Source organism: Gobius niger (genome assembly GCF_951799975.1).
Source record: "Gobius niger genome assembly, chromosome: 2".
Taxonomy (NCBI): Eukaryota; Metazoa; Chordata; class Actinopteri; order Gobiiformes; family Gobiidae; genus Gobius; species Gobius niger.
In genome coordinates this window covers 31,116,898-31,139,605 of record NC_136853.1, presented here as the reverse complement: position 1 = coordinate 31,139,605, position 22,708 = coordinate 31,116,898, and the positions used below count along the sequence as shown (strand labels likewise).

The window sequence follows — 22,708 nt, the reverse complement described above, 5'->3', positions numbered from 1 at the left end:
TTCCTTTTTTCTTTCCAACTACAGAAATGATGAAAAAGCTGTTATATAAATTAAAATCAGGCCATAAGGCATTACATTACTGACGTCGGGCACTTCCTGGTTTTACAATCTGACGTAAAATGCGTAACATGGGAACAAGTCAGGGCGGAGCAGCTGCTCAGAGAGCAGGATTCATGAGGATTACTCAAACATGTGTGAATGAAGCCACAAACCACTCTGGAGGTTTTTGGCATAGGAAATAGCACACTAACATGGTTAAAAGCTCCAAGAAGTTGATTTTGCATGACATAGTAAATCAAATATTAAATAGTTTTCTCAATTGTATCCGGTCACATTATCAAAACCACTGAAGAAAAGATCTTAACAGCTTTGAAAAATAATGATTTGTTCTCCATGAGCCTTAATCCCCCTGAAGTAAATAAAGCAGTGACCATGATTTTGTTGGACCTACACATTTATATAGTATATATCCACAATTATTTTCAGATTGCTCATGGGCCGCTTTTAATGCTTCTTGTTTGTTTGACAACTTTTTGCGAAAGATACTTTTGATTCAGTTTGATATGAACATGTGCACTTGAAGTTGATTTATTGATGTTTGTTATAGTTGCAGTTTTGAGTGGACGATGAACTGCTGAAGACACACACTGCCAAGAAGTCCTGCTCTCCTCTCAACGTGAGCCCCCCACTCCGGTGCTAACTATTCTGCAGGCTGCCCTCTTCTCACCGTTTTTACCCACTATGTGTACAGTATCTTGTCCATGCATAATGTACTGTGTATTTCTTCTACAGAGATGTGTAGGTTATCTGTAAATTATTATAAATATATCATTTTATAAATATATATATAAACATCTAAAAATGTATTCAGAGTTTGTGCAAAAAATGTTCCTGCCACCTCATTTATTAGACCATAGATTAATATGCTGCTCTTTAGAACTGTCTACATATGAACCCAGCTCCCAAGATCAATTTGTACATATTGTTTTATTTTTTCATTGTGTTATGATGATGACTATGAAGAATTTGTGCTGTGCCAGAGAGGAACGACTCTGTATGTTGTGTGAAATAACTGCCCTCTAGTGCACAAAATCAAAAGCCCTACAAATGAGCATTTTCATTTTCATATGAACAGGCTGTCAAGAAAAGGAGACATAACAAGCACTTTGATACTCATGTATCAGCCCAACGGACTCTTTAGTAGCCAAGGACAGAACAAAAAAAGACTGCTGTTCTCTGAAGTTGCACAACACATTCTCTCAGAGTCCGATGCAGTGTGTTGTTTGTACTACTGTCACTGTTGTACTGTACTTTCTGTCAGGAGTAAAACATCAACACAAGGACTCTCTCAGCCGAGCTGGCCTTCTCCCTGAGCCCTCAGCCACAAAAGACCAGAGGAACAACTGAACGACAGACGCTTTAGCTATAGTGTCTATAAGAGTATGTGAAAGGTGAAGTGAGGTGGCATTTGAAACTTGTTGCTTGCTGTGACTTACATTGGCGTAACTGTTTCTGATTCTGTCGAAGGGTTTGAGGAAACCTGCCTTGGCCCTGTCATCTGTCTTTTAGTCATTTCTGACTGATGGGTTTACACATGTTTATTTGGACAATTTGCACGAACAAAAGACTTTCATTTATGTTCATTTTTTATTTATTATATCTTGTACTTAAGTCAACAGTTGTGCGAGCAAACAAACTTCATTGTCATTAAAAACTGTGTGTATGTGTTTCTGACTTCTGATTGATCTTGGCACAACACTTTAAATACTACACGACAGCAGCTGTCAGCAGCAGACGAAATGTGCATGGCACAAATGTGGGTATAAACTTTTAAGTTCATACTGTCTGAGATTGAATTGATCCGACGTCTTACGTGAAAATCAGAAGGTTTATTTCTTAACTTTCTTGACTATTTTCAGTTACACCCAGTAGCTTTTGTAACAAACAGATCTTCAGTCTAATTACACGTTTTTAGACAAAAGGATTAGACCAACGGATTAAGCCGCGGCAGAGTAAAAAGACTTAAGAAAAGAAGTTACTTTCATACTGTAGAAAGGCTTATGCCCCTAATGGTGCTTTTTCTAACTCCCGTTCCAGCACCTTAAATACTTCAGGGTCTTCTATGGTTGGAGTAATCTATGGGAGAAAAAAAGTTTGTTAATTAAATGAGTAATGAAAGACCATGGACTGAGGCAATCTCGAAGTTATTAAATGATCAAGATGATCACGACATTTTTCTAGTATTTTCTTATAGAAATACCTTGTAGGGTTTGCCGCTGACCAGGTTTGCCAAAGCGGAGCGTGGAATCTTTCCAGAGCGGGTTTTGGGCAGAGCTCGAACCAAAAAGACTTTCTTAAAAGCAGCCACCGGTCCAATAGTGTCTCTGACGTGCTTCACAATCTCTTTAACGATCTCTTCTTTATTTTTTAACACTCCTAAAAAACACAGCAATAAGTGTGTTTTCATTTTAAATGCTGCACTTGTTTGTATGACTCACCTTTTTTGAGCACACAAAGAGCCAAAGGCACATGACCTTTTAGCGCATCCTCGAGAGCCACAACAGCACAGTCTCCCACAGCCGAATGCTGCAATATTGCCTGTAAAAGGCATTTCCTATATTTTAATAAAAATGTGTATACTAAAAACTGAAATGTCAATACCTCCTCTAGAGCTCCAGCAGAAAGCCTGTGCCCTGCCACGTTGATGACATCATCCGACCGAGACATGATGTAAACGAAGCCTTCCTCGTCAATAAAACCAGCATCCATGGTGTCATAATAACCCTGATCAAAGTCCAAGAGAATATCAAATACTTTACAAGTTATGAACACTAGAGGGAAGCCTTTTCAGTACATATCTGAGGACGTGATAGTCCCAAACATAATTTTACTAAGTACAGAACAGCTACTTACAGAGAACTTAGAAAAGTAGAGCTCTTTAAACAGATCCTTGTTCTGCCATAAAGACAAAGCAGCTCCTGGAGGTAAAGGAAGCCTGAAAACATTCACGTAAACATATTGAGAACCAATAAATATTTCATTTGATTTACATTTCAAATACAGTATTAATGTTATTTACTCCTACCCATAGGCTACATGTTTCACTACAAGCAAATAACATTAACAGCAATGCAGTAGAAGGTATCATGAAACACTGCAGGTCTGCTAGTCTGCAGAAAAGCTCTCTCCTGCTTTATACATTTTTTATAAGCTGCATGAACAAAGAATGTCGCTGACCAATCATTGAGTACAGTAACACAGCTGTCCCTGTCTGTTTATAGCTACTTCCTGTTATTCCTGAATCCTGGCTGTAAATGAAGTTTCTTTGGAAATCCCCAGCTTGACGAGCAGCATTGATTTGTAAAACTATTTTTACTGACAAATATTGGTATAATTAAGCCTAACACCACAAAATACAAATATTAACCTTACCCTGTTAAATTGTACATACACACAAACTCACCTCACAACAATATTACCCAGAGTTTTTGGCTTCACCTCTTCCATGTCATTGTCAATCACTCTCACTATAAAAACAAATGCATGACCATTATTTTCAATGCAATGTCAGAAGTTATTTATTAAGTAACATCGTTCAGAAGCGTGGACTGACCGTCATATCCTGGTACAGGTTTTCCGGCTTGGCCTGCAGGGGGAGTAAGTGAGTGATCCAGTCCTGCACATGTGGACGTTATGGGAGAGCCAGTTTCTAAAGAGAATAAGGACCAAAGCTGTAACTTTTTAGCTTTAAAGCACTTTTTTAATCTCATAAACCTGGAATTGTCTCTGGTTGGCGCATATGGGAGAAGTATTGATTTAAAAATGCCTCATTCTGCCGTTCACCCCTTTTCTATCATGGTGAAAGAAAGGCGTCATGAATGAGATGAAGCTGTACAGAAAACTATCAAAGGGATACGTGTAAGATGGATAAGAATCCATTCCAATTTCTTTAAACATGTTATATTGTCTAGTTTTCCTATTGTCCCGTATTTAAAATCACATTGAGAGGGATTGTACAGTATACTTTAAGAACTATGAACAAAGATCTGGTCCATGAGACGTAGATGAATCAGAATCAGAATCCCTTTATTGAGCTCATGTGTTCATTGGTGGCAGTTCAGATGAATAGGCAGTCCCTACACAACCACTAATTACTGTGTGCATCAGCCTCTGAAGGGTTTGTGGACTTTCACCCTAGGTTCATGCTAGTTATATGATGGTTTATGGGACTCATAACCAGAAACAGAGTAAAGGGGAGTTGGATATTGTATGCCGCCGGGGCAATCTGTAAGGAGCAATGGGTGACCGCAGTGTAATGCCTGAGGACCCATCTTCAGAGCCTGGCTAATGGTCAGAATCACCTGGCTGGAGGATTAACCTATTGTGCATGTTTAAATCGCACGGGCCACACGGCTGGGTGGGGTTTGCATGATCTCGCTGTGTCTGCTTTCCTCCAGTTACTCTGGTTTCCCCTACCATAGGCCAGAATGAAAGAGAGTGTTTTTGTCAGTGTGAGGTGATTGGTGGTGGTTGGATGGGCCGCACAGATTGGAAGCCTAATGACTACAGTACAGTATTAGTGCTCAAGACAGAGCGAGTAAAAACAAGACTTAAAAATAGTGCTCAAGACAGAGCGAAATAGTGCTCAAGACAGAGCGAGTCCAAACAAGACTTAAAAATGCATATAACTGAGAGTATTTTATCTACACTCTTGCCTCTTACTGTAATTGATTAATTCTATGTTGATGTTTTTATTGATTGTATTTGTTTTCTTATATTTATGCAACTGTGAAGCACTTTGAATTGCCTTGTGTATGAATTGTGCTCTACAAATAAACTTTATTATTATTATTATTATTATTATTATTATTTTTATTATTATTATTATTATTATCATGTCTTTTAGTGGTAGGTGGGAATACAAGCAAGGTCTAGCATGAAACATCTGATTTTTCCAGTCACAAAATGGTTCATTTGCTCCAATCAAAAACCAGCAAAGGATGTTGACAACAACACAATTAGAGCAAGGTTTATAATACATTATAAAGTACAGAAAATGAAATGTGCACAAACATTTTTGGTCATGTGCAAAATGCCCCATTTCACCATTATGTATCATACTCAAGTCCAGTTTCAGGTAAAGTTTCAAAACCATATTAATAATGCAGTTCATCGTCATTTGCTTTGTAGAATGAATATTCTTTAGAACTGTCTCTCTTGAGAGAGAGGGTTGCGTTTTTTTATTGAAGCCATATAGCTAACCTCTAGGTGACAGAGACCTTCTTTAGTCAATTCAAAGATAAAGGGGAAAGATAAAGAGCAGAATATAATGCTTTAAGACTGTAATAATTAGACTCAGTAAACCTGATAGTGAGATACTGACGTCTCGCTGAACACACTGCTCAACGCCACCAGTGGAAACACACATCTGTTACTAGGCAACATCTGTGACATCATCATCCTTCCTCATCCTCCTCCACCACCAATGGCACCGGGGTCTTAAAATAGTGCTCTGGTTATTACCAGCTTTGTGAGGGGAATGTCTGAAATGAATATGTGTGAGGTGTGACGCTTGTCTACAGAAGATGGTTTAAAAGTAGGAGTGTGATGGTATAGTTTGAGGGAGGAAAAGGTTGAGGAGAAAGACTAGCACATACTAAGACAGCATCCAATAATCCCCACCTATAAAAGACTGATACAAACATACAGAAGATTAGGTTGAGCAAGAGGAGGTCTGGAGCTCGATGGGCACTCAAACAAGAGTTTACACATAATCTTGCTTCTTTTAATGTACAGATTAGGACACTCAAATGCACTCTGCAAGAAGTGGACTGATGTTTGAAGGGCACCCCCTTTTGGTAACAGGCCACCAAATCATCCTATTTTTAGCACTATCAACACCTGCAGAAGTACCGAAAATAAACAAAAGTAAAGCAAAGCACCCCAAAAAATTATAAGGAAAATCAATTAATCAATTAAGTAACGTAATGGAACGGTGTTCACCGACAGCAGTGGTAGTTAATAACACACAAATGCACCTCTCTCACACACCCACAGGTACTTTGTTACTTTCAGACAGACCATTTGTTGTTCAGACAGTTTGTTTGTTTTTTGTTCTTTTCTTTTCTCTTTTCTTTCCCCGTTAGTTGTACCACATTCAAGTAGAATTACTACAAATGTATGGTTTAATATTCCAATTTAAACTTTTAAATAGATATAAACAGCAGATGCAAAAACATTCAGTCTTAATTTCATTACAAAAACACTAATGCCCCAAACCAGAGAATCTACTCAAGGCAAATCCAAGCTTCATTATGTCTAGACAGCTACTCAGTACTAAACAAATACTTTCTTACTTCAGTGTATTTTTTTGGGACAACTACCATTTTCCGCAGTTTGAATAATAATATCTTAAATAAAACAATACAATTTGGCATCATCTAGAGTTCATGTTACTTATGATGACACTGTATTTCCACATTTCTGTGTGTTGGATAATTGTAGAGAATTAGATACAATTGTAGAGAGTGCGCATGAACGCCTCAGTAGACAAGAAGCTAGTCAGTAAAGCCTTTCACCTTGTATGTTATGTTATGAAGAAGTTTACTTAACTGAATGTAAATCTTTTGTCATAATTTTGACCGAATAAACTGAACTGAAACTGACCTTCCACTGAGGTTCTACTGTGACTTCTGTGATTTCAGGATATTACCTGTCTGCCACCAGTGGTCTAGGATTGGGACTCCAAAGCTTTTCTTGGCCCATTCCAGAGTTTCAACATCACAACGCTCTCCGGCGAGGAACAATGTCTGCAGCCTGCAAAGAGACACACAGCAAATAACACAACTGGGCAATATGGGAAAAAATAATCACATTCATCACATTGCGTAATCTAATTTTCGCTTTCATATTAAAAACAAATAAATATAGCTATTACTAGTACAATTCATACACATAGACAAGCTAGGCCAAAACAAAAACATTGATGCTTTCCACTCCAGGCTCATTTAACCCACAAAAATCTTCCTCTGTGCTCCAAAACTACCTGCTGTTACTGCTATAGAATTGGTTGTAAACCTGACGATTAAAGCAGAACTAAATAACTCATGCCCCTAGAGGCCATAAGCGCCACTGCAGGAGTCGTAGCATGTTGCGTTTTTGTTCACTCGTTAATTGTCTGTGACAGAAAAGACAAAGGGTGAGAGGGATATTGTACATTGTGCCACAAGTCAGGGACAAAATAGAGATTTTTTTTTTACTCAACCTTGGCAGCTAGCTTTGCCCGTTAGCCTGTTAGCTTCCTCTTCGTGATTCTGTTAGTGCGTATTGTGCTTCCGACCCGGAGGCAGGGAAGTTGCAAGGGTGTTTTTCTGGACACCAGGGGAGATGAAAGGCCACCCAATCATCCCATTAACACTTTTCCCCAGAGGGATTAAGAAAAGGATTAATTAAGGTAAATAAGACACTTAGTTCTTCTTTAAAAAGGTATTTTTACTGAGATTGACCAAAGTTGAGATTGTGATTTCGGATAGTTGCCCAGCCCTATTTCAACTGTTCCTGCATCAGTTGATTGACACATTCCCATAACAAAACTACAAATTTATAATAATACATAAGCTAGAGTAGTCCAGTCAGTAAACATACATGCAATGAAGTCATATAGTCTAAATACTATGTCAACATACAGTTGCAGTTGCACTTCCGAAATTTCTCTGAACTTACTAAAATAGATAACCATACTTCTGTACTCCAAGCTCGATAATTTACTACTGCAGTTGTGCCTTCACTTAAAGTATTCCCTTCATTGCCTCAGAAATCGACAGGCAAATGGTTCTTCTCACCTTTGCGACAAAAGGCAAGGACACAGATATCATGAAATCAATCAAACATTGAACGCACTGGGGGTCTCAGTCACTCTTTCTTCCAATGTGCACTGTACTACACACTATTTGAATTTGAGACTACAGCTTTTTGACCAGCAGCATCTATTATACAAAAACTATTATAAGAACTTTCAGCCCTGTGAGATTCAGACCCCCTAAAAAACAACAATAAATACAATTATTTGGTGTTAGAAAAGTTCTGTTAGCTTTGACCTGTTGCAGATTTTGGAGCCTCTTCTTTCTTAATAACCATAACAAACAGTGTCATGAAGAACATTCATTGTTGTCTTATCCGTTATGTCATAATGTTGGGATTAAAGTTAGCATTTATTTATGGGAGAGAAAATGTTAACGTTATGTTCTCATTGCAAACCAGAAGCCTCATTGCAATAAATATTTGCAAACCTTTACAGTCCCACACAAAAATCCTGTTCACTGTTAATGCTACCTTGGGACTTAAGTTGAAGAACTGGTTGGGAAGATTCACACAGACATATTGACCTTAGAAACCGGTGTTAATAATCTGCACGGTTTTCTACGTCACCATCACTTCATTAACACTGCATAATCATAATGGATTTGTACAGAAGTGCTAAATTATGGTTAAAGTTCAGTCAAGATCACAACAAGCCACGGCAGTTTTATTGAATGAATGAATTTATTGATTTCTGAAGGAATTCGTCCTAAATATTTGTGTCCAACTTGCCAACTTTATGAGAAAGGGACGGATACAACTACAGATCAACATCATGTCTAACACATACTGTAATGGTGCCTCTGTGTCAGTGTAGGCCAGGGGTGGGCAGGTTTACTTAGTTGCGGGTCATTTTTTGGCAGCAGCAAAAGAACTATATAATATGCAAAAGAAAGAGCCCTTTTCTCTCATCACCGGCCTTGTAATGACTATAAACACAAGAGTGCTGACGAAAAAACAAAGGCAAGGTCAATGCAGGCAAAATAAGTTAAGACACCATTAGGAACCATAGGAAAACCCACACCAAACTTTTTGCCCTTTCCCCACAGCACAGTTCAGGACCTAGTGCACAGTTTGGTTGTCTTCTTTTTTATTTGTTTTATTATTTTTATTATGTTCAGTATGACTGAAAGGGTTTAGTTTTAGTTATTTCTTATTATGCTTTACCCTGTTTGCAAAGTTCCACGAGAAAAAAAAACACAAAAAATGACAATGAACCTTAGCGTCCAACAGAAGCGAAATACACAATTGAATTCACTTTCATTATTTTAATAACATCATTTTCCATATTTAGGCCCGCGCCTGGACGTAAGCCCTGGCAAAGGACTTTTGTTATATTATTATTCTTCCAACTCTGAAATAGCATTTTTCAGTGCCTTCCCATGCACGAAAACTCATTCAAATTGGCACAATGATCAGGGTCAGAGAAAATGTCATGCAAGTGGGCGACAAGCACACGTCCTAAACAGAATGGCTCAGCAGATCCCCCTGAATCCCATGGGAATTGGGGCACGCATTTTTTGGCGTGGGCCAATCCCATTTGGCACAGTGATAGAGTACATGAAGACAGTCATAAAACATAATTATAGCTCTGCTCTCTGACCAACAGGAAGTCGGCCATATTGTATAGAAATCCTAGAGACGATTTCACTGGATGTTTCTGTTTTTGGCAGATTAAGCTCAGTTTTTTAGGATAAACCATCGTGTAGCGCCCTGACAAAAAACAGTTTTTTCCCGTACCTTTGACAACATGTCGCAGGTATGCACACTGTCCAATCTCAATCAGTACGATCAGGCCAGTCACAGTCTGAACAGATACAGCTCAACAAGGAAACTCCACTCAACACAGCCCGCTATTTATACCTTTAAAATCGCAGTTTTGATGATTTATATGATACTTTGCAAATATATTCTGCGCAGTAAACTTAACAAAAAAATAATTTGAAAACACATCATATTGTGACGTGGGCGTGGCCTGTGTAAAAGTCTTTACGATGAGCTCTATCACAATTCTCAAACATTTTGGAAAAGTTACTTGTTAGGCTTAGTGATGGCAATCATGGCTCTTGGGAATGATATTGCTACATCAATGGACAAAAGTGATTATGCAGTGGGTGTTTTTATCGATCTGAGAAAGACCTTTGACACCATAGATATAGACCATACAAGGCTTTTAAAAAAGATTGAAAGGTTAGGTGTCAGGGGACCTGCATAAGATTGGCTGGAAAGGTGCCTTAGCAACATATCTTTTTTTTTTCCTGTTCCTGCTTTCGATACTTTTGTTTTTTTTTATACCCGTAGAACCTAATATTTTTTTCCAATACCAACCTGGTATCGTTTAACGGTATCCAGCCCTACAATTTCTACGAGGTAAGGAAGAATGAGGGAGTTATATAGTATGAGAAAAGAGTTTTTTTTTATCAAGTACAGTTCTCATTTTACCAATTACAGCAGTGTTTTTTTGCTTAAATATATACATTGATTTTAGCTAATTTTGTTTTAAAGATGCTTATAGCATGTGATGTCCATTAGGTGTTTTCCACAAATGGCAACACCTAAAAACGTATTTGTAAAGACTCTATCTCTGTAGCATTACTCATTACTCACTCATCCATTGAAAGTTTGTCGAGATCAAACCACTTTTTCAAAACTGCGAGCTCGTCTTCTACTGTAACATGGAGCTGTTTCCGGTCCTTTCCTTAGCAGTACAGGCTGGTATCGTCAGTACATAAAATTTCACTTTCTTCAAAACATCACTGACATCATTATTATCCATCATAAAGAGTTAAGAACCCAGTATAGAGCCTTGTGGAACCCCATGTGATTACTTTTTCTTTTGGTGTCTGTTGCTATGGTACCTTTACAGCCATGCAGGTCCCCTGACACTTAATCTTTTAATCTTTTTAAAAGCCTTGTATGGTCTATCTATGGTGTCAAAGGTCTTACACCCACTGCATACTCACTATTGTCTATTGATTTAGCAAGAGCCATGGTTGCCATTATTTGCCAAGATTTAAAATATCTATAATTATCAAATATGTTTGTTTCAATTTTTAAGAATAGGAAATGCTATTGCCATTTTCATTTCTCTTGGGAAAATGCCCCTAAGCAAGGACAGTATGTATGTAATAATTAATTTTACCATCATCATATCAATTTTAAAACAATCAACCTTTCATTCTTAAATTCTGTAAAACTGTACTACCATTTTCAGCATTGCTTTTGCCCAGGTCGGGAATGCGGCTCCCAGCTCTGACTGACCCTGGTCGAAATCCAACAAAACAAGGGTCAATGGGCACCATGGGGTTAGAGTGGTGACAGTCGAAAGGGGTATTTGTAACTTAGCGCTAAGAGGCATTTTTAGAATCAGGAAAATAGCTGCTTATTATAAAAACAAAACTGCTATCTATGTTAAATTAATCAAACACTCTACAATAATAGAAAACACGCTATGCACACTTCACGTGAACTCAGTAAATCATCCACTCATGACCTGTACAGAGCAACGGTCAAAGAGAAAACCTGCAACAATATCAGATTAACACCAAGCCAAGCAAACACACAGCTCACAGTAGGGCCGCACCGCTACATTTCTTTTGATTCCAGTACGTTTGGTTTACTGATGCCTGAACTTTTTTCAATACTGACATATTTGTTATCAAGAACCATAAAACAGAACAATAATGCTCATTTATTCCATAATTTTTTTTTTCCAATACCAGTAGTACCTAAACTTTCTTTCATATGACAAATTGGTATTGTTTAACGGTACCCAGCCCTGGCCCACCCTCTTTAATCTTGAACAAAACACACGATAAACACTCGCTTAAAGGAATAGGCCACCGTTTTTACATACTACAATATGTTCTTACCTCACTTTAGTCGAGTTAATATATCCCCGTCTGGTCTTTGTCCGTGCGCTCTGCCAGGCAAACGGAGCACATACGCAGCCTCTCCCACATGTCACATAGCTCCGAAAAAGCTCACGATAGAAGCTACCAAGCTCTTCCACGTGTTCCCTATTTAAATAAAGTTACGTGAAGTGTTTTCATGCGAAGTATATTTACACAGAAACTCCTAATGGTTATTGACGGAAGTGAGCGGGGGAAGTCTTTAGGAGTTACTGCGCGGACGTTTTGCTCCTCGTATCATTACGCCTCACAATATAGTACCCCTTTTTATCTGCTTATAAAATCGACACGTTACATTTCTGTGTAAATATACTTTGCATGAAAACACTTCACGTAACTTTATTTAAATAGGGAACACGTGGAAGAGCTTGGTAGCTTCTATCGTGAGCTTTTTCGGAGCTATATGACATGTGGGAGAGGCTGCGTATGTGCTCCGTTTGCCTGGCAGAGCGCACGGACAAAGACCAGACGGGGATATATTAACACGTCTAAAGTGAGGTAAGAACATATCTTAGTATGTAAAAACGGTGGCCTATTCCTTTAAAGCACATTTATAAGTCACTGATTCCAATGCGCTGGTTGGCCCGGTGTTAAACGTTTTCCTGATTATTGGACAGTCAGAGGTTGTTTCAGTCATCCTCCCTGTGAGCAATGTTTTCTGCGCATCTTTTAACAGCATTCGCTCATTTGCATTTCAGATTTGTGATACATTCAGCGTCAAATGGTAAATCAGGTGCCACACACAGTATTTTTCAGCTTTCACTTGCTATTTAGCACCTATCTTGTTAAATTACCCCTCTTGCAGTCCCCTAGTGCAGTGTTTCCCAACCCTTATGGGTACGTCAGCACCATACAGGAGCTACTTTGAATTATTTCAGATAAAGAAAGAAGTTGAAACTGAATACTAATTACATTTGACTTTCAAAGGAAAGCAAAAAACATATGGATTTGACAGCCTTTAAGTCTTGTTTTGAATACAGCACATTGTCTTAACTAAACAATCAGATAATCTCGACATGACAATCCACACCGGATTGTAGCTTTGGGCTAATTTCCACCTGTCGTCCCCCATGCGCGTTCTCAAACATCCTGGCCTACATGTTTTTAGTGGTAGGGAAAACCGGGGGGAAACCTATGCAGACACGGGGAGAGCAAACTCCTCACAGAAAGGGCCGGGTTTCACTCGGGACCTTCTAGCTGTGAAGCACAAGAAGACTGCGCTACCACGCCGCCACTTGACGTATAAAAGAAACGTACAAAGGGGACGCAAAACCAAAGGAAGTTGGGAACCGCTGCTCTAATGATCAATGATACTGTATGATTTCCGATGCAGTAATGGGTGACTCTTCCGGTGGGATTTTAGGAGGCAAAATCAATATAGAATGATTTAATTAATCAAAACAATTTGCCTTGTCTATATAAACTGTTGTTGCACCACTAAGATCTAAAAAATTGTAATGTTGAATTGTTCCCTGTTTAATTTACCTTGACAGAGGATAATTCCGTCCCACTGCAGCCTCAGGGTCCTGTTGCCGAATGGCCCGGATGGCAGTCGGTGCAGTAAACATGGAGCACACACCATGTTCAGACAGGACACGAAAGAAAGCCCCTGGGTCTGGTGTCCCCACTGGTTTGCCCTGCAAACACACAGCAAGTTAAATACTTACTATTAATTGAGGAAGTGCATAAGAAGGGTATACAGTTCATTTCATTTGTTTTACCCAGAAAATAAAAAACAGCCATGAATTTCAACTATAATACTGTGATATTGTACCTCATAAAGAATTGTAGTGTTTCCATGGAGTAAAGGTGCATAGCAGATATATGAATGTCCAACCACCCATCCCAAATCTGACGCGGCCCACCAAACCTGTGAGACATATCAATTAACTGCTTTAGAGATACTTACAGTATATTTAATATTACATGAGTGATGAATTGCTGGATAGTCTTACATCACCAGGTTGAAGTCCATAAATATTTGACATGGTCCATTTCAGCATCACAGCATAGCCTGCAGTATCTCGCACAATCCCCTAAGGAATAAAAAAAAGACCTGTGCGTTCATATTTCTGTCATAATGTGGAGCTCATGCTGAGGCACAGCTTTTTGGCAGAGCAAGCCAACAGTCAGACGCACCATTGTGACACTGAGTGTTCTCGGTGTATAGGAGCTTTGAACAGCACTATAACTCACTACTGCTTAGTATAGAGTGAGGCCAGTACCTTTGGTGTCCCCGTTGTCCCAGAGGTGTAAAGCACATAGAGGGGGTGGTTGGAGGGAACAGATACACAGTCATGTGGTTGAGCAGTGGCCATCTCCTCATCCCAGTCTAAAGATATCTCTGAGCTCATAGAGACTCTTTCCTGAAACATTACATATAATAAAATTACATTTGAAAAGTCTGTCTAAAGAATATGTATGTAACAAAATACACAAATGGTGTGGTACCATGGTATAATCTAATTTCAATAACTCAGGTGTTCACTTTGGATCTGTGCCGTGCTAACAACCTTCTACTCGGTCTTTGCTTCAAGGTTCAGGAGCAAAAATACTTGATTCACATTTTGTTAGCCTAAGATGCGTCATCTCATCTTTACTAGTATTTACTATTGCTTGTTTGCAAAACATCCTGTTCTTTGATTGCTGATTCCTGACTGAATGTTCCTGAGAACTGAAGTGAACTACTCCATTGTGAGATCCATAAACTATATGTTATCTTATCTCACTACATTCAAATGTAGCAAACACAGCAAAGAAAGATAAAAACAAAATAATAAAAGATGCACTAGAAAGTGTTTAATCGCCAAGGAGTACCATATTTGGTCTGTTATAGATGAGGACTTTGGAGGGCCTGTGAGAGCTCAGCTCTAAGGCCTTCTCCACCAGAGGAATGTATTGCACTCTTCTGCCAGGCTCAATGCCAAAGGAGGCTGTTACCATCAGCTTGGGCTGGAACACAGAAAATTAGGTTGGAAAGAATCACAACAAGTTCATAATGTGTTGCCTGGCAGTGAAATTTACCACAATGTGTTTTCTTTATTTAACATTTAAGTTGTTAAATAGAATGGTAGAGCACTCTAGTACTGCTGTTTTAATAAATGTGGTTCACCCCTTTACCCACCTTCGCATGAGTAATGCGAACAGCAAGCTCTCTGGAAGCAAAGCCACCAAAGATAAGACTGTGTGGTGCACCAATTCGTGCACAGGCCAGCATGGTGAACATGGCCTGGGGCACCATGGGCATGTAGATCACAACCAAATCTCCTTTCTGCACTCCATGCTTCACTAACACTTGTGCCAGCCTGGAAACCTAAAAATAAACCTCATTAATAACTGAGTACATTTATTAAGAGTTTAATCATGTAAAGGGTTTAGTAAATAAAGTGCAGTTCTTAGGGAAGGCCCCTTACCTGGTCTTGGAGCTCTCTGTAAGTGATGATTTGTTTGGTTCCTGTCACAGGGCTGTCATAGATGATTGCTGGCTGATCTCCACGTCCACTCTCTACATGCCGGTCCACAGCATTATAACACATGTTCAGTTTACCACCTGAAAACCTGTCCAAAAAATGCATACAATAACCATAATGTTTGCTTGTGTTAGATTCTCTATAAGGCTGACAAATTAATAAAGAGCAGGTGGTACAACAAGTAATGCCAAAGATCTGGAGGCAGGTGTCTTTTATGCTCATCAATACAATTATGGTAACATATTTACAAAACTTTCACATTAGCAAAAGTGCCACGCCCACGTATAGGTATCAAACCTGTGTGAAGTTAGCCCCTAGTGTCTGATTCACTCCAAAATGGTGTTTTCAAGCATCCTGTTTTGGTTTATAGACGAGATGGTACAGTAGCGCAGTTGTTAGCACTCTTGCTTCACAGCAAGTCCTGGATTGCATGGCCCCATGGTTTCTGTGTAGGTTTCCACCGGGTGCTCTTGTTTGCCCTTCCACTAAAACATGTCCAATAGGTTGATCATCAAGCCAGGTGATTTTGACCATTGGCCTGGCCCGACACAGAAAGGTCTCTGGGTGTTGAACACTTATTTTGTGTTCACCACAGGTGTCAGTAACAAAGCAAATTTGCTACAGTACTGTAGTAGCTGTGCTTTAACTAAAGTAATGAAATTAAGCACTTTGACCAACAATGGTGTTCAGAAACATGCACTAACGAAGCACTAACAAATGACATTTTGAAGGGAATCGGACACTATGGAGGGGGGGGGGGGGGGTGTCAATGACCAATCAACAAGCAATAACTCAAAAATGAGACATCCATAAACACTCATTTTGTGTGCACTAACCCTAACCCGCTTTTTGAAGTAACTGTACTGTAACTGTAACTTCTTTCGGAGGGTGTTTGTCTCACAGTACTCTTTACTTCTACTTGAGTCATATCAAAATTAAGTAACTGTACTTTTGAGTAAGAAAAAATAGTAACTTGTGCCCCTGTAAGAAAATCTTTATGGGAATTCTGATGCATAAATGGGATTTCTTCATAATAATTAATTTTTACATGTGTTTCATGTATTTTCTTTGACAATATTATAATTTCCACATTATTTCATGTTTTGTTTTTCATAAATTATTGCACCTTTGAAACACGAATCAAACTCTCAGTTACTCAGCACTCACAGTACTCAAGTAATACTCTTTTACTCTTACTTTGGTAAATATTCTGGCTGCTCTACCCCCCTCTGGCACTAACAGATAACAGCAAGTCGGTGTCGCACAGGTGTCTTCAGGACATTTTCATTTTCACTGTAAGTTTGGTGTAAACATTGGCCCGCCTTTTGGCTTGGAGCGGTGGGTGTTTCTAAAGGCAAAACGTGCTAACTCAAGAAAAAAGTAATTCCATATACGAATTTTCTAAAGGAAACCCTGTGTTTACTCTATTTCCTTACCAATCAGGAAACACGGGGTCGACCATGTGCAAAGTTTTAGTCCATGGCTCAAACCAGTGAATACTTTGTCCAGCTTCACTCCAGAAAGTCTCGGGGCTGTCCCTCGCAGCGCTAAAGACTTGTGTGTACGCCGAGTCTGATGCATATTTCCTGGAAGCCTGGAAGACGAAAGGGAGAGTATTTGCAGCTGCAGGAAATCCTCCTGTGCGTGCGCCATTCTGGAGTTGTACAAAATCAACGTGGAGTTTCCTTCCGATTGTTGTTGTGCACTGCGCTTGGGCACAGGGCTTTAGTCGAAGAAACTGCCTCATGCGTGTGTGCATTGCCGTGGGGTCAGTCTAAAACGTCTCTGAACTGATTTTACAGGTTAACTTTTCCTTTGCAATGCAGATGACTTTCTCGCTTTCACAAGTCTACGCTGAGCGACGTCATCAGAGGCTGTGGAGTCTTGAGAACAGCCCTTCATGCTCAAGAATGTGAAGGTGATGTAAGAGCGTGGCTTCGCTCCCGTTGGGAAACACTGCGCCATGAACTCTGCACATGGTAAACTGTGCAGCACTTTCAGATGAATTTTCTGTCATGTAGGCCAGTAGTTCCCAATCTTTTGTCTCTCAGTGACGTCATTACATCAGTACTTGCATTAGTGATACCAACAACCCACTTCTAATCTCCATAATGTCTCATTGCTTAATAACGATATTATAGACTTTGTGGATTTTCTTCACCTTTATAGGTGCCTGTCATATCATTAAAATATCATGGGACAAGTGCATTTACTTCTGTTATTCAGCTTAAACTGTGAAACTATGATAGACTCAAACTTACATGCAAAGTGAGATACCATATGTAGCCTTTACTTGTTTTCATTTTGATTATTATGTCTCACAGCTTGTAAAAACCTCGAATGAAAAAGAGAATTTGAATATTTTAAAAATAGACTGTAAGCCATAATCATCAAAGTTATAACAAACAAAGGCTTGACATGTGTCGCTTTGCATGTAATGAGTCTATATCATATATTAGTTTCACAGTTGAATTACAGAAATAAATGCACTTTTTCATGATATTCTATTTATATGACGAGCACCTGCACATTGCCTGTGTCCCTTGTAAATAAATGTTTATAAAAGTGCTACCTGCCCTATCTGGACAATGGGTTATTTTTAAATAGTATATGTATGTGTGTGTGTGAAAAACTTGTTTTTAATAAACTTAGTGATTTTATTACTGCACAAAATGTGAAAAATTTCAGTCTGGCTTTAGGGTAAACCACAGCACCGAGACCGCCCTTTTAAAGATTTTAAATGATTTTAGATTAAATTATGATTCTAAAAAGTGTTGGTTCTACTGGATCTGAGCGCTGCTTTTGATACAGTCGACCACACTATCCTTTTAACTCGTTTAAAACACATCGGCCTCTCTGGTGCTGTACACAAATGGTTTACTTCCTACCTCACAGACAGGACGTTCATGTTAAGTGTGGATACCTCCTCCTCTAAAGTCCATAATATCACATGTGGTGTGCCCCAGGGTTCGATTTTAGGCCCAGTGCTTTTTAACTTGTATATGCTCCCTCTTGGTGATGTCATGAGGCCAATAGATGCACTTTTTAACTGCATTTTAGATATCAAATCCTGAAAGGCAGAAAACTTTCTCCAGCTTAACCAGGACAAAACTGAAGTTTTAGTCATCGGTCCTGAAGCCCAGAGAGAGAAACTTTTACCCAAACTCCAGTCATTGTCTTTTAATCCTTCCTCACAGGTGAAAAACCTGGGCATGATTTTTGACTCTGAGCTGACTTTTATTCCACACATTAAGAATATCACAAAGATGGTTTTAACCACCTAAAGAACATAGCCAGAGTCCGCCCCATTCTCTTTCGGGCCAACACGGAGACGCTAATGCATGCTTTTATCACCAGTCGTATCGACTTCTGTAATGCCCTGCTCTCTGATCTTCCCAAAAAGAGTATCTCAGGTTTGCAACTTTTGCAAAACTCGGCAGCTCGTGTCCTGACGAAGACCAGGAGGCGGGACCACATTACACCGGTTTTAGAATCGCTGCATTGGCTCCCCGTGTGTTTCAGGATCGATTTTAAAGTTCTTTTAATGGTTTTAAATGTCTTAATGGTCTTGGTCCTTCTTATCTTTCAGAACTGGTTTTACCTTATGAACCTTCACGGCCCCTTCGCTCCTCCGACAGGGGTCTCCTAGTTATTCCTAAAGTCAACAAAAAGACTCATGGTGAGGCGTCTTTCCAATATTACGGCCCTCGCCTCTGGAACGACCTGCCGGAGGAGCTCAGGGCTGCAGAGAACGAAAATGTTTTTAAGAGCAGGCTCAAGACCCACCTTTTTAGTTTAGCTTTAAGATGATTTCTATTAACTTATTTATTCAGTTATTTTTATTATTATTTATGTTTATAATTATCTTATTATACTAGTTTTTAGTTAGTTTTATATATATGTTTTTATTATTCTAATGTTGTTATTTGCATATTGCATTTTTGCATCCTCTGATGGTATTTCCCTACCTGGTTCATCTGTACCCAGACTCAGCACTACGTCCATTATCTCATCGTGTGTGTGTGTGTGTGTGTGTGTGTGTGTGTGTGTGTGTGTGTGTGTGTGTGTGCGTGTGCGTGTGCGTGTGCGTGTGCGTGTGCGTGTGCGTGTGCGTGTACGTGCGTGCGTGCGTGTGTGTGTGTATTGTACTTAACTTCACATAGATTACTTTCTTTTCTGTTTTTTAAAGAATTCCTGAGTAATCGGTCATATTTTAAAAATAACCCAGTATTCAGCAGGAGCACATATGGATGAGGTCTGTAATCTTCCTGTGCCCTCTTTCTGTGTGCTCTTTTAATCCCTTCCTGTCTCTCATCCCTTCAACATCCACCACATCTGCCTGCCTCTGGATGGCACAGTGGGCATGGAGCGGCCTGGATACTACACAAACTACAAGGTCTTGTTTCATTTGATTATTATATGATTGCAGCACCAGTGGCAGCTTTTAAAATCAAGACTAAAAAATGATCACAACCACTTCCTTCATAGTGAATATGAGTCATCAGGGAAGTGTTACTGGGCTCTAGTTTGGTACAAAAGAGATCCCGTGTCAGTGGGTCTTATGAGCAAGCAGGGTAAAACCATTTTTATACAATCTTTATCATCGGTTTTGTTTTCATTCTTTTTATGTGGGTTTTCAACATGCTGTTCCTTTTTTCTTTTGCATATTTTTAAATGGCACAGCCATATTCCTTTGTTGAAAGGATGCAGACTTGAGGTGATTCACACATGTACAGTTTGAGCCCATGGCACCAGGAGTGCAAGACAAATTTCCCTCTGGTACAACCGTACAATGTAATTTTACCGAACATTATTGTGCACCCCAGCACTCCTCATTTGATCCAGCTAACAGGCAGCGCAAGATCCAGAACGGGTTCAAAAGGGTGTGATGCTAAATTTGAGGGTGCAAACATTTTAAAATGAGGTTGCAATGCACCCTTGTGCGCCCCTGTAGATCTGCACCTCCTAACAGGCTATTAGGCCTTGGACCTAAAAGGGAAAAGGCTTGTGTTTTCCTCATTTCTGTGGTAATACATGATATACACACAGATTAATGCTTAAGCCCTTAAGTTCACTGCCATCGTACAGTGGTTCATGTGCTTCTGCGTCACAATGATCATAATGGTGTGGTTGCAATCATCTTTTTTAATAAGCGTTGTCCAATGAAGATTATGGGGGGTTTTACACGCACAGGCACATAATACATGTGACTAATGTGTGAAAACCCAAAACATTTATAGTTGCATTACCGAGTTCACTAAATCCACACAGCCAAACTGCCCAGTACAGACAGCCTATGTTTCAAGAATTATCCATCCAATTCCCTTCTTCAAAGGGCCAAAGATATTCCATCAGAAGTCCCAGTCACCAGCTCTAGTCCCTGATGGGACATCTGATGGAATATCTTTGGCCTTTTGAAGAAGAGAATTAGATGGATTATTCTTGAAACATCTGCTGTCTTAAGTACAGAAAATCCTGCTGATCACCATTTACTTCCCAATTTCAGTATAGTGTTTGAGTTTCTATTTTATTCCAGATTGACTATAATAAACACAATTAACACCTAATTGTTTTAGGCTAGAGTTTATTGTGCACAGAAATACAGTCCCGATCAAAAGTTTAAGAAAAAAATTGTAACAAAAACATATTTTGCATGGTTGGATATTAACAAGGTTCCAAGTAGAACTTCAGTGCAACAAGAAGAAATGGGAGTGAAACAAAAATAAAAAATGAGTAAATATTGTATTGAAAACAACAATTAAACTGAAATATGCTGTTTTACAACTGATCAAAACTTGGCTCCAGCAACAGTCTTCATTTGCACAAACTTGGCCTTTTAAAGAGATGTGTTTGCTCAGCTGCAAAACCTATTTCAGTTTAATTGTTGTTTTCAATAAAAGGTTCTCTTAAAAATGTTTTTTTTTTCTCACTTCCATTACCTCTTGTTGCATTATTGAAGTTCTGCTTGGATCCAACCATGCAAAATGTGATTTTTCAACTGCCCCACTACACCATACAAAGGCATTTTATGAGATGAAATAGTGATGAAGTCCTCTCTCTCTCTCTCTTTCATTCTCTCTCTCCCTCTCCCTCGCTTGCTTTTTCACTCTCCCTCTCCCTCCCACACTCTCTCTTTCACTCTCTCCCTGTCTCTCTCTTTCACTCTCTCTCCTTTATCTCCCTCTCACTCCTCGCTCTCTCCCAGTCTCTCTCTTTCACTCTCTCTCCTTTATCTTCCTCTCTCTCCTCGGTCTCTCCCTATCTCTCTCCCTCTCTCTCCCCTTGCTCTATCTCTATCTCTCTCCTTCTCTCTCTTTCACTCTCTCTCTCTCTCCCCTTGCTCTGTCTCTCTCCCTCTCTCTTTCACTCTCTCTCTCTTCTCACTCTCTCCCGGTCTCTCTCCCTCGCTCTCTCACGCTTCCCCTCCCAACCTCCCTCCCTCTCTCTCTCCTCTCCCTCTTTCACTCTCTCTCCCTCGCTCGTCCCTCTCTCTCTCTCTCTTTCATTCCCTCTCCCTCGCTCCCTCTCTCTCTCTCTTTCACTCTCTCTTGCTCCCCCCCTCTCTCTCCCTCCCTCCCTCTCTCTCTCTCTTTCACTCTCTCTCCCTCCCTCACTCTCTCTCCCTCCCTCCCTCTAGCTCCCTCTCTCTCTTTCTCCCTCCCTCTCTCTCCCTCGCTCCCTCTCTTTCACTCTCTCTCTTTCTCCCTCCCTCTCCTTCGCTCCTTCGCTCCCTCTCTCTCTCTCTCTTTCACTCTCTCGCTCCCTCCCTCTCTCTCTCCCTCCCTCACTCTCTCTCCCTCCCTCTCTCTCTCTCTTTCACTCTCTCCCTCACTCTCTCTCTCTCTCTCCCTCTCTCTCTCTCTCTCTCCCTCCCTCCCTTCCTCTAGCTCTCTCTCTCCCTCCCTCCCTCTCTCTTTCTCTCCCTCCCTCCCTCTCTCTCTCTCTTTCACTCTCTCTCCCTCCCTCACTCTTTCTCCCTCCCTCCCTCCCTCCCTCCCTCTCTCTCTCTCTCTCTCTTTCACTCTCCCTCCCTCCATCCCTACCTCACTCTCTCTCTCTCTCTCTCTTTCACTCTCCCTCCCTCACTCTTTCTCCCTCCCTCCCTCCCTCCCTCCCTCCCTCTCTCTCTCTCTCTCTCTTTCACTCTCCCTCCCTCCATCCCTACCTCACTCTCTCCCTCCCTCCCTCTCTCTCTCTCCCTCGCTCTCCCTCTCTCTTTCACTCTCTCTCCCTCCCTCCCTCCCTCCCTCCCTCTCTCTCTCTTTCACTCTCTCTCCCTCCCTCTCACTCTCTCTCTTTCACTCTCTCTCCCTCCCTCCCTCCCTCCCTCTCTCTCTCTTTCACTCTCTCTCCCTCCCTCTCTCTCTCTCCCTCTCTCACTCTCTCTCCCTCCCTCCCTCCCTCCCTCCCTCCCTCCCTCTCTCTCTCTCCGTACCTCCCTCCCTCCCTCCCTACCTCTAGCTCTCTCTC

General features: G+C 40.3%; 2 protein-coding genes across 8 annotated transcripts in view; one reads left to right on the top strand and one right to left on the bottom strand.

Annotated features, from left to right (window-relative positions):
* The window catches only part of ppfia2 (PTPRF interacting protein alpha 2), a 78,542-nt gene extending 76,824 nt beyond the window's left edge, over nucleotides 1-1,718 (top strand). For all 5 annotated transcript variants that reach the window (XM_079582206.1, XM_079582207.1, XM_079582205.1 and 2 more), the window contains one exon: nucleotides 608-1,718. The gene's annotated coding sequence lies outside the window, so the exon portion shown is untranslated. The remainder of the gene's footprint in view (nucleotides 1-607) is intronic.
* Nucleotides 1,719-1,802: 84 nt separating this feature from the next.
* acss3 (acyl-CoA synthetase short chain family member 3) lies at nucleotides 1,803-17,134 on the bottom strand. 3 transcript variants are annotated; one of them, XM_079551881.1, is made up of 16 exons: nucleotides 16,675-17,134; nucleotides 15,182-15,326; nucleotides 14,893-15,081; nucleotides 14,586-14,720; nucleotides 13,994-14,134; nucleotides 13,724-13,804; nucleotides 13,543-13,638; nucleotides 13,254-13,405; nucleotides 6,713-6,816; nucleotides 3,614-3,709; nucleotides 3,464-3,527; nucleotides 2,914-2,995; nucleotides 2,662-2,784; nucleotides 2,499-2,598; nucleotides 2,261-2,436; nucleotides 1,803-2,136 (listed from the first exon to the last, which is right to left on the bottom strand). In XM_079551881.1, the coding sequence occupies exons 1-16, from the start codon at nucleotides 16,995-16,997 to the stop codon at nucleotides 2,059-2,061; spliced, it is 2,085 nt and encodes a 694-aa protein (XP_079408007.1). In that variant the 5' UTR covers nucleotides 16,998-17,134; the 3' UTR covers nucleotides 1,803-2,058. The 3 variants fall into 3 exon arrangements, with proteins under 3 accessions (XP_079408007.1, XP_079408009.1, XP_079408008.1); XM_079551883.1 differs by having other exon boundaries at nucleotides 15,182-15,318; nucleotides 16,662-16,766; XM_079551882.1 differs by lacking the exon at nucleotides 1,803-2,136 and having other exon boundaries at nucleotides 2,286-2,433; nucleotides 2,495-2,598.
* Between the last annotated feature and the right edge of the window lie 5,574 nt (nucleotides 17,135-22,708).